At 47.4% G+C, this 15,823-nt stretch overlaps 1 protein-coding gene across 1 annotated transcript in view; it reads right to left on the bottom strand.

The window, feature by feature from the left end:
- The window catches only part of LOC141273235 (transient receptor potential cation channel subfamily V member 6-like), a 50,887-nt gene extending 35,852 nt beyond the window's left edge, over nt 1-15,035 (bottom strand). The window contains exon 1 of the mRNA XM_073684807.1: nt 14,387-15,035. Within this exon, the coding sequence (XP_073540908.1) occupies nt 14,387-14,517 (131 nt within the window). The 5' untranslated portion in view covers nt 14,518-15,035. The remainder of the gene's footprint in view (nt 1-14,386) is intronic.
- Between the last annotated feature and the right edge of the window lie 788 nt (nt 15,036-15,823).

Genomic DNA, 15,823 nt, shown 5'->3' with positions numbered 1-15,823 from the left:
GGACCGCCCCCTTGTATAGTAGCTCAGAGGTTCCGCCTCCCAGACCCGTTACAGTTTGCTCGGGCCATGGAACCCGGTGGCACCCAAGCTCCCTCGCTCTCGGACCTCTGTCATGAACTGTCCCGTCAGAGGTCCCAACAGGAGTCCATCCTGGGTCACCTGTGGAATGTCAATTCTCGCCTGGACACTCTGACTGCTCCACAAGCAACCACCGCCAGTGCCATGACTCGCAACCCGGCAGCTCCGCTGCCCACCAATACCATGGTATCCTACCCCGGACCCCGGCTTTCTGCACCTCCTCGCTTCGGAGGCGACTCAGCCCAGGCTCGGGGCTTCATAAATCAGTGCACCCTGCACTTTGAACTCCTGTCCCACCAGTTTAACTCCGACCGGGCCAAAATTGCCTTCGCCACGTCCCATCCAACTCATCACCGAATCCGTAACTCTGCAGGTGGGAATGTTGCATTCTGAGAGCATCTCTTTTCATGTTCTGCCTGGACTCTCTCACGCCCTCTTACTAGGTCTACCTTGGCTCCAGAGACATGCACCCGTGCTTGACTGGCAGACCGGAGAAGTCCTTCGCTGGGGACAGGACTGTCATAAGACTTGTTTGGTTACTGTTCATCCCGTCCGTCCTTCTCCTACCCCAGCTAATCTACCTGGACTTCCGATTCCCTATTGGTCATTTGCTGATGTCTTTAATAAAAAGGAGGCAGAGACATTACCCCCTCATAGACCATACGACTGTCCTATCGACCTGTTACCCGGTACTACTCCTCCCCATGGGCGTATTTACCCATTGTCCGCTGCTGAGACCCGGTCGATGTCCGAATATATTGAGGAGAATTTGGCCAGGGGATTCATCCGGAAATCTACCTCCCCGGCGGGAGCAGGCTTCTTCTTCGTAAAAAAGAAGGACGGCTCTCTCCGTCCCTGTATAGACTATAGAGGCCTTAACCAGATCACGGTGAAGAATAAGTACCCCCTTCCGCTCATTCCAGAATTATTTGATCGCCTGAGGGGGGCTAGAGTCTTCACCAAACTGGACCTCCGTGGGGCGTACAACCTGGTCCGTATCCGTCAAGGGGATGAATGGAAGACTGCATTCAACACCCGGGACGGCCACTATGAATATCTGGTAATGCCCTTTGGTCTCTGTAACGCTCCTGCCGTCTTTCAAGAGTTGGTCAATGACATCTTCCGGGACCTTCTCTACTCCTGCGTTGTGTTGTACCTGGACGACATCTTGGTCTTCTCTCCGGATCTCCAGACTCACCGGAGGGACGTTCGTCAGGTCCTGCTCAGGCTCAGGCAGAACCACCTCTTCGCTAAATATGAGAAGTGCCTCTTTGAGCAGACCTCGCTTCCGTTTTTGGGCTACATTATTTCTCAGACCGGCCTACGAATGGATCCAGAGAAACTGTCTGCCATCGAGAAATGGCCCCGACCGGAGGGGTTGAAGGCCATTCAGCGGTTCCTGGGCTTCGCCAACTACTACCGCCTCTTCATACCGCACTTCTCTTCCCGGACTGCCCCAATTTCCGCGCTCACCCGTAAGGGTACTAATCCCAAAGAGTGGCTGCCCGAAGCAGAGGAGGCCTTTCTTTCCTTAAAACAGGCCTTCTCTTCCGCCCCGGTGCTGCATCGTCCGGACGGCAACAAGCAGTTCTTTCTGGAGGTTGACGCCTCCTCCTCTGGAGCCGGAGCTGTACTTACTCAAAAATCTTCTTCCGGGAGGATGGTAACTTGCGGCTTCTTCTCCAAACTCTTCTCCTCTTCTGAGCGCAATTATTCCATAGGAGACCGAGAGTTATTGGCCATCAAGCTGGCATTGGAGGAGTGGCGTTACCTACTCGAGGGGGCTCTTCATCCGGTAATAATTTACATTGACCACAAGAACTTGGCTTATCTCCAGCATGCCCAGAGACTTAATCCGCGCCAAGCCCGGTGGTCCTTGTTTTTTGCTCGCTTTGATTTTGTTCTACATTTTCGCCCGGCTGACAAGAACATCAAAGCAGACGCCTTGTCCCGATCCTTTCTGGTATCTGATCTCGAGGAAGAACCTAAACATATCATCGATCCCGCCAGAGTAATGCAGGTGGCTCCCGTGAGTCTAAATCGTCTCCCTCCCGGTAAGACGTTCGTATCGGTACCTGATCGGGAGAAGATCCTACACTGGGGTCATTCGTCTAAACTAGCTGGCCACGCCGGTCAGAAAAAGACCCTCCAGCTTATTTCCCGGCACTACTGGTGGCCTAACCTGCGCAAGGATGTAATAGACTTTGTTTCTGCCTGTGTGTCCTGTGCCCGCAACAAAGTTCCGAGACACCTGCCAGCCGGTTGCCTTCTTCCTCTGCCAGTACCTGCTGCCCCCTGGCAGCATATAGCGATGGACTTCATAACTGATCTTCCCGTCTCTGCCGGTTGTACGGTCATTTGGGTGGTCGCTGACCGCTTTTCCAAGATGGCTCACTTCATTCCCCTGCCAGGCCTCCCGTCTGCACCCGAGCTGGCTAAAGACTTTATCCGCCACATCTTCCGTCTTCATGGCCTGCCCCGTCACATCGTGTCGGATCGTGGGGTACAGTTCACTTCTCGTTTCTGGAGAGCCACTTGTAAATTGCTAGACGTCACCCTGGACTTCTCCTCCGCTTACCACCCACAGTCTAATGGTCAAGTGGAGCGGATCAATCAGATCCTGACCAGTTACCTCCGGCACTTCGTTAATGCCCACCATTCTGACTGGGTGGATCTCCTGCCATGGGCCGAATTCTCGTACAACAATCACGAGAGCGAATCTTCCTCCAAATCCCCGTTTTTTGTAGTCTTCGGTCAGCATCCTCGGATCCCGTTTCCCGTCTCCACCTCGGTGGACAATCCGGCTGCGGAATCTCTTGTTAACAAATTTTCCTCCACATGGGAGAGTACCCGGTCCGCACTCCTTCTGTCATCCGAGCGCATGAAAAGACATGCTGACAAAAAACGTCTGGATCCTCCTCAATTCCGTCCAGGGGATAAGGTCTGGCTCTCGTCCAAGTATGTCCGGCTCAAGATTCCTTCCTATAAGTTAGGGCCTCGGTTCATCGGTCCTCTGGAGGTCATCAGTCAGATCAACCCGGTGGCCTATAAATTTAAACTCCCGGCCAACTTGCGGATCCCTAACTCCTTCCATGTATCTCTCCTCAAACCTGTGGTACTTAACTCTTTTTCCAAGTCTACAGGCACGCCTCCTGCTCCGGTTTCCGCTGAAAACGAATTTGAGGTAGAGAACATTCTGGCCACCAAAAGGGTAAGAGGGAAGACCTTTTTTCTAGTAGATTGGAAGGGGTTTGGTCCTGAAGAGAGAACGTGGGAGCCCCGGGAGAACATCCATGCCCCTCTCATCCTTGCTAAATTTCTGTCTGGCCTAAAAAAGGGGGGGCCTAAAGGGGGGGGTACTGTAGCGTCGGCGTCCCTGCCCTCTGCTAGGCAGGGACGCTGTTCCCCTCACCTCTCTGCTCCGAGCCCGGCGTCCTCCTCCCGCTCTGCTGGCAGCGCGCGCTCCTTCCCGGCCACTGTGCTTAGGGCGCGCGCGCGCTCCCTCCCTCTTAAAGGGGCCGCGCGCGCCGTCCTAAGGAGTCCCCGGCCAATGGCCGGAGGACTTCACCATATATAAGGCACCTCCTCCAAAATGGAGGTGCCCGAGCAATGTTGTTGCACTGTTCACTACTCTGCTTCAGCCCTCAGGTCCCGTTGCCAGTTACCTGCCAGTTACCTGCCTGATTCCTGCCAGAGTCCTGCCAGTTTGCTGTCTGTTTCCTGCCTGATATTCCTGCTACCTGCTTGCTAGCCTGAGGTCCGACGGTCTGCCTTCCTACTCCTGTCAGTCTGTCTATGGACCAGCTTGGCCGCTCACCTGGGAGCGCACATCTGCTACCTGCCTGCTAGCCTTCCTGGAGGCTCTGCCGTCACGTGCTGTGACCACCTGCTATTCCAGAGACTCTTGCCCGCTCACCTGGGAGCGCTCATCTGCTACCTGTCTGTTGGACTTCCTGGAGGCTCCGCCGTCACATGCTGTGACCACCCGATTATCCAGAGACTCTCGCCTGCTCACCTAGGAGCTCACGTCTATCATCTGCCGCCACAGGTCGTACCAATCCTTTACCCAGAGACTGCCCCGGTCACTTGCCGTGACCTCCTGCCCGTTCATCCAGAGACTGTCCCGGTCACTTGCCGTGACCTCCTGCCCGTTCATCCAGAGACTGCCCCGGTCACTTGCCGTGACCTCCTGTCCATTCATTCAGAGACTGTCCCAGTCACCTGCTGTGACTGCCTGCCCGTCTACCCTGGTCGCCACCAGCTCCCTTACAAGGACCGCCCCCTTGTATAGTAGCTCAGAGGTTCCGCCTCCCAGACCCGTTACACATTGGCTATATATATATATATATATATATATATATATATATATATATATATATATATATATATATATATATATATATATATATATATATATATATATATATATATATATATATATATATATATATATATATATATATATATATATATATATTTATTACATTTTTTTTTTTTCTGTGGTATCTGTGCATCATGAATCATGGTATGTGTTAAAGGGGCCCAATGAAACTCTGTCGCCCAGGGCCCACAAAAGCCTGGAGCCGTCCCTGGGGGTAAGTATAACAAGTTTTTTTTTTTTTAAAATACAATTAATTAACTAGGAGTGGGGGGAATCAGATGCACGGGGGGGATGAGAGATGCACGGGGGGGGGGGGCCCTTCATGCCCCCTATAAAGGGCAGGAGGGGGCCCCAAAAAATTGTTGCACAGGGGCCCAATACAGTCTGTGTCCGCCCCTGGTGCCATGCATACCAGGACAGGGATTAGGGGTGCCATGCATACCAGGACAGGGATTAGGGGTGCCATGCATACCAGGACAGGGATTAGGGGTGCCATGCATACCAGGACAGAGATTAGGGGTGCCATGCATACCAGGATGGAGGGATGCCACGCATACCAGGATGGGGATGGGGGACCACATATAAAAGGAATATACCAGGATGGGGGGATATTGTCAGAATTGGGGGACATTACCCCTATACCAGTGTCAGCAGAAGACCCGCTCCCCCTTAAAAGTGCATCATGACCACATTTTTTGCTTACATTTTTATTTTTTTATTGTCCTCCTCTAAAACCTGGGTGCGTCTTATGATCCGGTGCGTCTTATAGTCCGAAAAATACGGTAAGTTGATTGTGACTTTAGAAGAGCTAAACGCTAAGGTAAAACAAATACATGTGGATTTGTTGGAATAAGTAGATTAAACTAACTTTTTATATAATTCCAGTAATTGTAACATTCCATTGTTTAACTAATGAACATTCCATGTTACTAAACATTCCGTCTCCTGCGTCCTCACACATCGACCCTGTATACACTTGTGCTGAACGACAGGAGTCCTCACTGTATGTGGAGACATTGTAACATGATGGTTTGAAACAATGAGAATTGATCTATTTTAAAGATAGGTTTCCCTTTTGGTCAAAGTGTCACAGATTAAAAAGGGACAGTCAGTGATGGCACAAATGCACGAGACCTAAAAAAAAAAAGAAATTTGTAGTGCCTCCCCTTTGCTGTAGGGTGGGTCCCAAAATCATTCCACTTGGGGGCACCTCGGTCCAAAAATGTAATTTTTTGCAGAAACTGCAAAAACGGAGCCCCTTAATAAACACAATAGAGACATGGGATTTGGTCACTAAACAGTTAATCCTTGCTATAGTTTTGCATTCACTGTGGTTATAAATCGCTTTTTTTAGGCAGTAGCTCATTTTAAAAGGCATTATGCAATCAATAGTCTAGCACACATTAATGACCCGGCTCATCTGAACCTCATCATGTAAATTATACCAGGATAAGAAGGAGTCTGGACTGGTTTCTAAACTTCATAGAAAAAAAAAAAGCCGCCAAGAAGTTAATTTCTAATAATAATATTTAAAGAAATAACTCAGCATTTGGCATTTATTTTATTTTTAGAACATGTTAATAGTGGTTGGAGATGCCTTATTCTGTTACAGAGCCCAAATCCCCAGTATAAATAGTTACATGATGATAAATTTATGGCTACTTGTCATCACCACCAGGGGGAGCTAAGTGCATACTGTATTAGTAATGAGTTTATAGAATTTGCAGTATGCTCCTGAGCTCCCTCTAGTGGTGGCTGCAGGGTGGCAATATTTAAAATTTAAAACCTGCAAAGAAAAGTTAAAAAAGATAACAGTAGTTTTGTCCAAGGTAATCAATATTTTTTTTGTGAAGGTCACAGTAACATCTAACACCTAATGTGTGCCTCTGTTTAATTCAGCATTCACACAGCCTTGTTTGAAAGTCTCCTGTCAAGTTTGAGTCCGAAGACCCAGGAGCAGTCCGTGCATCATGGTCCGTGTTCAGACTGACGAATAGATGTGTAAATGGGACATAGTACACAGAATACAGGCCGCCATAAAATGTTCCTACCCTGCTGAATCTGAATTTTTCTGTCTTCAAAAAGGGTTAATAAAAATTTTAAACATCCCAAAACAGCTCCATCTAGTGGCAAATTAAAGTGAAGTTGTAGTTAAAAGGGGTATGCGCATTAAAAGTTTACTCATTTATGAAGCGCTTGTAAAAACTGAAAACTTTGCAATTTACTAGTTAATAAAACTCATCTACACATTCTCAAGAACTGAGGTATTTTCAATTTTGTAGTTTACCACTAGAGTATCAGCCAACTCTGCATTCTATCAGTGGTGGCCGGTTTCCTAGGCAAGAAGCTCGGTGTTTACAAGCTCTTTCTACTGGAGCTTGTAAGCGCTGCGCTGAAGCTGGCAGTGCCCCTGCGCTCCTCCAGTGCTTCATAGACAAAGCAATCTCAGCAAGTATCCTGGGAGAGCGCAGAGTTCGGACCAGCGGAGCGAACTGTCAATCTTCAGGAGCGCACCGCCCCTCAAGCAAGTGGGAAGCTGGGAGACAGGAGAGCAGTGCGCTCCCGATTGAGAACATAGAACAACCCCTTTAAATAACTGGACAATCATAATGTAATTAGTAGGTAATTTGCTTGTTCGAAACGAGGTATAAAATATGTTCTACACTGATTACCTCAATAAAGCAAAATAGGATGGTTGGGACAGGCGAATACCAGTAGTCATTTAGGCTTATAAAATTGATAACACTGACTTTATAACCTTCAACCCTACTGTCCCCATATAAAAATGAGTGTATGAACTCTGTCCAGATTTTTTTTTTTCTAATGTTGTGCATTGAGGTCAATCACTAACGAGCACAATTTGGACCCTCAGTGTGGGAATATTCATCATTTGTGGGGTTTTTCGTGTCTTTTGGTATTCATTGCCAAGGTTTTTTTTTTTGGTTTTGTTTTGTTTTTTTGCACCAAATTCTTCAAAATGGCACATGCAGGTTCAAGAAGTTAGCAAAATACAAAAAAATGCTCTTTTTGTCTTTTACAGCAAATAGTCAGATGATCTGTTAAATTGTCGCACACAGCCCTAACATGTGCAGAAAAATTCACTCCAAAAAGAGAGTCGCATCAAATTTCCTGGTCTTATTCTAGCAAAGTACTGAAGTTTCAGCAGATTCGCTCATCATTGGTGAAAGTGGGAAGAGAGCCTCTGCATGCTGAGGAGTGCACTGGGTTTGCATGAAGCTTTGTCCTTTCATACCCTCGGACTCTCCGCTTCCCACACTCTTACACGTAATTGCTTCCACTCTTGAAACAATTTCACTTCTTTTTAAAACTTCCGAGCTTATCTTTACAACCATCAAAGTGGCCAAAGGCAATCAGCTGATCCCGCGGTGTGCCAGCCAGGTAGCGCAGGTTTATTATTATTTCTCCTGCAGAAATTGGCTGACCTTATTTTGTCACCTATAACATTAAATTGCAATCTGAAAATTTATTTTCTTTCTATCCAGAAAATGATGCATAGTGACCGGAGAGGAGCAACTGGAGAGAAGAAGCCATAGGAGAGGAGGAGAGGGAAGAAGCAGCCATAAGGGAGGAGAAGCAGACACAAGGGAGAAAAAGCAGTCAGAGGAGAGGAATGAAGCAGCCACAAGGGAGGAGAAGCAGTCAGAGGGGATGAGCAGCCACAAGGGAGAAGAAGCAGTCAGAGGAGAGGAATGGAGCAGCCACAAGGGAGGAGAAGCAGTCAGAGGGGGATGAGGAGAAGGAAGGAGCAGCCACAAGGGAGAAGAAGCAGTCACAAGGGAGGAGAAGCAGTCAGAGGAGAGGAATGAAGCAGCCACAAGGGAGGAGAAGCAGTCAGAGGGGATGAGCAGCCACAAGGGAGAAGAAGCAGTCACAAAGGAGGAGAAGTGGGAAGGAGCAGCCACAAGGGAGGAGAAGCAGTCAGAGGAGAGGAATGGAGCAGCCACAAGGGAGGAGAAGCAGTCAGAGGGGGATGAGGAGAAGGAAGGAGCAGCCACAAGGGAGAAGAAGCAGTCAGAGGAGAGGAATGAAGCAGCCACAAGGGAGGAGAAGCAGTCAGAGGGGATGAGCAGCCACAAGGGAGAAGAAGCAGTCACAAGGGAGGAGAAGTGGGAAGGAGCAGCCACAAGGGAGGAGAAGCAGTAGCCACAAAAGAGGAGAAGTGGTAAAAGGGGAGGAGAACAAAGGAGCAGCCACAAGGGAGAAGAAGCAGCCACTAGGGAGGAGAAGCGGTCAGAGGGGATGTGGAGAGGGAAGGAGCAGCCACAAGGGAGGAGAGGAATGGAGCAGCCACAAGGGGGGAGAAGCAGTCAAAGGGGATGAGGAGAGGGAAGGAGCAGCCGCAAGGGAGAAGAAGCAGTCAGAGGACAGGAATGGAGCAGTAACAAGGGAGGAAAGGCAGCCACAAGGGAGGAGAAGCGGTAAGAGGGGATTCAGAGAGGGAAGGAGCAGCCACATAGGAGAAGAAGCAGCCACAAAGGAGGAGAAGCAGTCAGAGGAGAGGAATGGAGCAGCCACAAGGGAGGAGAAGCGGGAAGAAGCAGCCACAAGGGAGGAGAAGCAGTCAGAGGAGAGGAATGGAGCAGCCACAAGGGAGGAGAAGCAGTCAGAGGGAATGAGGATAGGGAAGGAGCAGCCACAAGAGAGAAGAAGCAGCCACAAGGGAGGAGAATCAGCCGCAAGGGAGGAGAGGAATGGAGCAGCCACAAGGGAGGAGAAGTAGGAAGGAGCAGCCACAAGGGAGAAGAAGCAACTACGAGGGAAGAGAGGAATGGAGCAGCCACAAGGGAGGAGAAGCAGAGGGAAAGAGCCGGTGCAAGGGAGGAGAAACTGTCAGCGAGGAGGAGGAGAGGGAAAGAGCAGCCACAAAGGAGAAGCAGTCACAGGGGAGGAGGTCTTTGAAGGAGCAGCCACAAGATAGAAGAAGTTGCCACAAGGGAGGAGATGCAGTGAGTGTGGGGGAGGAGAGAATCAGCCAGAAGGGAGGAGAAGAGAAAGAAGGAACAGAAGTAACAGCATGAATAGGGGAATAAAAAGAAGGGCAGAGCAAAGGCATCCTGTTTGGAGGAAGATGAGAGAACAAGGAGAAAAACATCAGCCACAATGGAGTAGCCACTTGAGGAGAGAAGGGGGGAGTAAAAAAAGAAGAGGGAGAGCAGTCAGAATGGAGAAGTAAACCAGAGGGAAAAAGGAGGAAAGAATCTGCAAGAGAGAAAAGGAGAAGAGCAGCCAGGGGAAAGGTGAAGAGGGGAGGAGCAGCAGTCAAAGGAAAGGTGGAGAGATACGCTCCTTAGTTACTGAGAAAGCAACATTTGAATGGATGTGTTTTCAGCATGTGGAAGGTCCTTCCAGCCTCTGTCACTCCAGCTTCATTTTCTGCCTAGCCCAGCCTCCTGCTGCTTGACCGACAGCCTCTATGCTGTGTGACTTCAGGCAAAGGAGACGGCGCTGGGCGGGGAATAGAGCTGGAGTGACAAAAGCTTCAGATCTACCAAAGCTCTTCAGCCTCATTTGCATATCATGGATCAGACTGGCCATGTAAAGATATTGCTTGACTTGTCTTTGGAAGAGCTTCATGCGCATAATAGTTTGGGAGGTGAAATCCTGCTGACAGATTCCCTTTAAACCTCTACATCCAGATGTTAGGCCGGGGTCCCACTAGCGTATGGCATCCGATGCGATATGCTAAGGACACTCGGCTCCCGCTCTGCTGCGAGCTGGAGCCGAGTGTCCGTGCTCAGTGCTGTGATCCTCTCGTACAGCTGCGGAGGAGACTGAGAAAGTGATCTCTCCATCTCCTCTGTTGCTGGCTTCGGCCGGTATCGCACTGCACTCAGGTGTTATCAGAGTGCAGTGCGATGTTTGACACGCACCCATAGGCTCATATGGGTGTGTGCGGTCAGATTCCAGCATGCTGTGATTTTTTTCCAGCCTGATCACGATCTGATTGGCCCTGGAAAAAAAAATGCAACTGAGCACAGAATCATAGGATTAAATTGGTCCAAATGCAATCCGATTTTTTTATCAGATTGCATTCGTCCGATTTAATCGCAAGTGAGAGCGAGTCCTTCCCGTCTACCTCGCCTCCATCGTCTACCTCTCATCACCGCAGCTGTAATTGGGCTAGTGGCATGGAGACGCTGCTGAATAGTCCACGCTGCCAAGACTCCAGGCTCATAAGCAGCTTCCTACATGTTTATTAGGCTCCGTAAACAGAAATGAAGATGAACCTACAAGTTCGGGAATCTTCCACCCAGCGTCCTGGAGAATTTTTATTCATATTAGAAAATTACATAACTGGCAAATCCCAAGCATAAATTTTATTATCAGAACTGCTGCTAATCCAAACTTATATAATTGATTGATCCTACATGATAAAGAAGCTGTACAGGCTTATAAAAGCAAAATGATTTCAAAAACAGCGCCACCCCAGCCGACAGGTTGTGAGTGGTATTGCAGTTCAGCCACATTGACTCCAGTGGATCGGAGTTATATTACCTGACACGACTGTCAGATGGGGGTCAATAGTTTCTGGAACGGTCTTGTTTTTAATCCAGAAATTGCAAAGCAACCCGATTGCCATCCAACTGACGCAGGCGCAGCGTATTACTATAGATCAGGATTGTCTTTTTCGCACTGTGGGGCCGCAGAGTTCATAACAATGTTGAGGAACGGATACACAAAGACCCTGATTACTCAGTTTCTGCAGGAATTCTGGGGTAAAAAAAAAAAAAAAAAAACCTGTATAAAATGGCACTATTACTTTTTGCAACTCATAGTAGCGCCATTTTTCTTTTTACAGTTGGCGTTTTACTCCAATCCTGGCCAGCTCTGCAAACTTGTGTGAAAAGTGAGCGGAACTTTATTCATCATGATTTATGTTACAAAAGTGTCATAAATTACTATATAGACGCGTACTCCGGTCCCTGACCGCCACGCGTTTACGGCAGATGAGAGACGCACACCTCTTAAAGAATATGGCGCTTCCTTCATCAAGGCTGAAGAACAAAATAAAAGTCTTGATGAATCAGGGTAAAAGTCTATTAGAAGTTTATTTAAAGGGGTCCTCCGGGATTTAAAAGGGGTATTCTGGCTCCACCGATTGCTGCATTGGGAGGTGCGCAGAGACGGTACTTGCCGGGACGCAACAGCCGTCAAAATGTATAAATATCGACAGCAGCTCAGGGGTTAACACGGTCCCCGCTCTGCTCTACGTTCCTGGTATCGAGTGCTCAGCGCTCCCCAGATATTGTAAGACTACAACTCCCAGCATGCGCTCAACGCCTGCAAGCGTCTCAGTTTTGCAACAGTTGTAGTCCAGTAGTCTCACAGTGCAGATCTGCATTATATGATGGCACCATAGACAGACTGTGCGCTGCGCTGATACATTGTAGCAAACTATCAGGACAGGAGAGAGGCTCCTGCGGCTGAGGAGTTTAGTTCACAGGGAATTGTCTGGATTGGAGCAAACCCTAACTGTACGGGCAAAGTTTTTCCTTTAGAGATTGTAAAAACCGCATCAGGAAACTTTACTTATTTTGGGGGTTTTTTTTGTTTGTTTCTTGAAGCAGATTCAGAGTTTTTGCTGATTTTTTGTTGTAGTTTTTTGATTGGACGACCCCTAATTAGGAGCGAATTCCATAAGGATCCTCCATCGAAGAAGCGACTTGCGCTCTCTTTTTCCCACCATCGGCTTTTTTTTCCCCCGAAACGCGGAAGAAAAACGCTCAAAAGTCTGAACAGCAAAGTGATTAACAATAGAAATGAATAGCAGGAGTCTTTATTGGTCATTATTTCAGGCTTTTTTTTTTAGCAGAAGGTCTCAAAAATCTCCAAATCTCACTGTGCAGGTCTCCTTAGAGAACCATTAGGTCCGCACAGGTTTTTCAGAGATCTTAAACATGGTTCTAACAGCAAGTACGGTACAAGTTTGGTTTGTGCCTTATTCATTATTTAATCTGTGTCCTTCAAGTCATCTCATTCTTGTCTGTGTATTTTGTTAAGCATTTTCCTTACCCAGATATTTTAGCCCAATTCATCATTTGTGACGTTTCTAAATGTCTCAACAATTGTATTCCATTCCCCTAGTAAAGTAGAAATCTGCCCAGTGTTATTTTTGCACAGTAATGAAAACCAACGTGCAACATTTTAAAGAATGATGTGATTTTTTTTTTCTTTTTTATCTAAAAGGGCATAAAAAGGAGGTCAAAATACAACAAAATGGAGTATTTGATTTTCACAAAATTAACGAATTCGCCTTTGCCCAATATGCAAAAAGCTCAAAAGGCAAAAGGAAAAACCCTCAAATGAAAAATTGGACTAAATCTATTAGAAAGTTGTCAAACTTTTCCTTCTACATCATTTAAAGAGTTTCTGATGAAAGGACAGGTTCCCCTCCCTAGAATATCTGCAGCGCTCCATTTCCTCTCATTGTATGGGGGGGAAGACCCGGGAATTTCTTTCAATCACTGGAGGAGTTCGGACATTAAAAGGACACCGTTGATCCGGACGGAGAACCTGGACAAGTTACACACGTGACACGTGGGGCAGATCGGACGTTCTTCAGAGTTTTGACACCACGTAAGTGTCTTTTTGTTTGTTTTTTTTCTGACTTTTCAGCTGCAGAAATCGTCACTGGATGAGATTCCATCTTCATCTCTTTGGAGAACATCCGCAGCGTCAGCTCACCGGTGACATTCACATTACATCAATATACACGCTACATATTCCCTGTGGATTCCCCCCCCCCCCTTTTGCATGCGGTGAGGTCTACGATCTATCTTGCAAAATTTAGTTAGGAATCGGATTTTAGCTGCAGATCGTCCGTCCGGGGGAAATCCATACGTCCTGTGGGAACATGTCCTTCCTTTCCCGGCTGCGGACACTCACAAATGACATTAGATCATCACATTTTTTATACAAGACCCCCAGAAAAATATAGTTGTTTGCAAACTGTGCTCAGAAACCACAACTCTCAGCAGGATATGAAAGCACTGTAATATTTTACATGGGGGGGGACAGGAACCTGTATATATCCGTGCAGATCGGATGGAAATGCTGCAGATTTTCCATGCTGATTTTAATACCAGATTTTCTTCAATATCCACATCAAACAGTATTAAAAGATGTTCACAACTAGAAGACGACAGAAAATCCGCAGGGAAATTAGTAAATGTCGATCCGGAGGTTTTTGTGCAAAAAAGTGGCAGAGTTTCTGTAGATTGCACGGCGGAGGGTGAAATCTGTGGCGCCATCCGCAGTATGGATCGATGTGCTGCAGATTTCGGGGCAGTGTACGCTGCGGATTTTCTCTACGTCACATGAATGAGTTTTCGGGAAATCTTTAGGTCCCGTTCACATTACTGCTGCTGTAATATGCAGAGGTTTATCTGCAATTAATTCGTTACGGGTGAATTCACACATGGCGGCATTATTGCTAATCGAGGCTTGCAGAAATCCCTTCACTTGCTGCCCAGACGTCCCCATTCACACTTATGAAATGCATTTTTTTCCTGTTGCTCTTTGACTGCTGGAAAACTACAACTCTCAGCGTTTTCTGACACCCTGCCCGAATTTACATTAATGGTCTATAAATTGTGGCTCTCTCCTTTTATGTGACTCTTCTACTTTCTGCCTGTACTAACTTATGTGCACGCTGGCAATACTGAAATACTTTCCGCTAAAGCACTACAACTCCCAGCATACTGAGATTTGACATTTCTCATCAGTTTTAAAATCCCGTCATGCCGCGGATGACACTTTTAATGCCGTTCATTGACCCTTCTCTTGATCTGTTGCCTCTGGTCAAACAGTAGCTAAGATTAGATTGCAAGCTCTTCAGTCCAGACAAGTGGAACCTGAACCCTTAAGAACCAGATAACACCCATCATCCCACAGTTTTCTACTCACCGCTTCTGCTGCAACATGTGGATCACATCCAGCTCCAGCCCCTCAGGTGCTCGACTCTGGATCTGACTCTTAATCCCATTCCATACATTACTGGTGATCCCGGCCGTCTTGTCACAGTAGAATAGCCCCATCGCTAAATCTGAGCAGTCACCCTAAAAATAAAAATCTGCCCCCTTTTTCTGACTTCCTCACAAGCTATGATGGCAAAGAAGTCTCAGATTTGCTCATTTCATCCTGACACCTGGGGTCGGTCATTCACTAAGAATCTCAGATTATTCTAGGGGAAGGTTAACTTCAAAGAAAAAAACTGTAGAAAAAGTTAAAATATTAAAAAAAAGTTTGATATAAAAACTGGATTAAAAACTTCTAAAAAAAAAAGGAAGATTGTCAAAGTTCTAGAATCTTCGGAATTTGTTACAATGTTAAAAGTTTCAGAACACAAAAGTTTCTTGTGAGTTGGTGGAGGAGCTGAGGCTCCTTGGAGAGCAGTGGCACAGGGCTGGATGCAGGGCTCAATTAAGAACTATCTCCTCATGCTGTAATTAGCAAGTGGGCAGAGACCGGCGAGGTTTCTCCTCTACCTGTGGCTGAGAGGAGGATCCCACACCTACCGGGACAATTACAGAGATGCCAAACACAACAGAGGGAAGGACAGGGACGCTCTGTATGCTTTCTGGAAAGATGGGGCTGGGATACAAAACTACAGCAAAGGTTGGGGGGGGGTGTCCTTTTTTTAATTTGCACTGGTCGATGAGACGGAAACGATGTGGCGCATCAGAAGTCAGACAGGTGTAGCAGAGCTGGGTAACACTTCTATAAGCTCTGGGTGATGGAATAGAAATTGTGATGAGGGGCAGCATGGTGGCTCAGTGGTTAGCACTATATGGTGGCTCAGTGGTTAGCACTATATGGTGGCTCAGTGGTTAGCACCGTACGGTGGCTCAGTGGTTAGCCCTATACGGTGGCTCAGTGGTTAGCACTACACAGTGGCTCAGTGGTTAACACTACACAGTGGCTCAGTGGTTAGCCCTATACGGTGGCTCAGTGGTTATCACTACACAGTGGCTCAGTGGTTAACACTACACAGTGGCTCAGTGGTTATCACTATATGGTGGCTCAGTGGTTAGCACTATATGGTGACTCAGTGGTTAGCACTATATGGTGGCTCAGTGGTTAGCACTATACGGTGACTCAGTGGTTAGCACTATATGGTGGCTCAGTGGTTAGCACCATAAGGTGGCTCAGTGGTTAGCACCATAAGGTGGCTCAGTGATTATCACTATATGGTGGCTCAGTGGTTAGCACTGTATGGTGGTTCAGTGGTTAGAACTATACGGTGGCTCAGTGGTTAGCACTATATGGTGACTCAGTGGAAAGCATCATACGGTGGCTCAGTGGTTAGTACTATACGGTGGCTCAGTGGTTAGCACTGTTGCG

This window comes from Phyllobates terribilis, unplaced genomic scaffold, assembly GCF_046119375.1.
Source record: "Phyllobates terribilis strain yellow unplaced genomic scaffold, ASM4611937v1 Scaffold_5__5_contigs__length_657084704, whole genome shotgun sequence".
Lineage (NCBI taxonomy): Eukaryota > Metazoa > Chordata > Amphibia > Anura > Dendrobatidae > Phyllobates > Phyllobates terribilis.
Note: the sequence above shows the minus strand (reverse complement) of the source record. Positions and strands in the feature narration are given on the sequence as shown.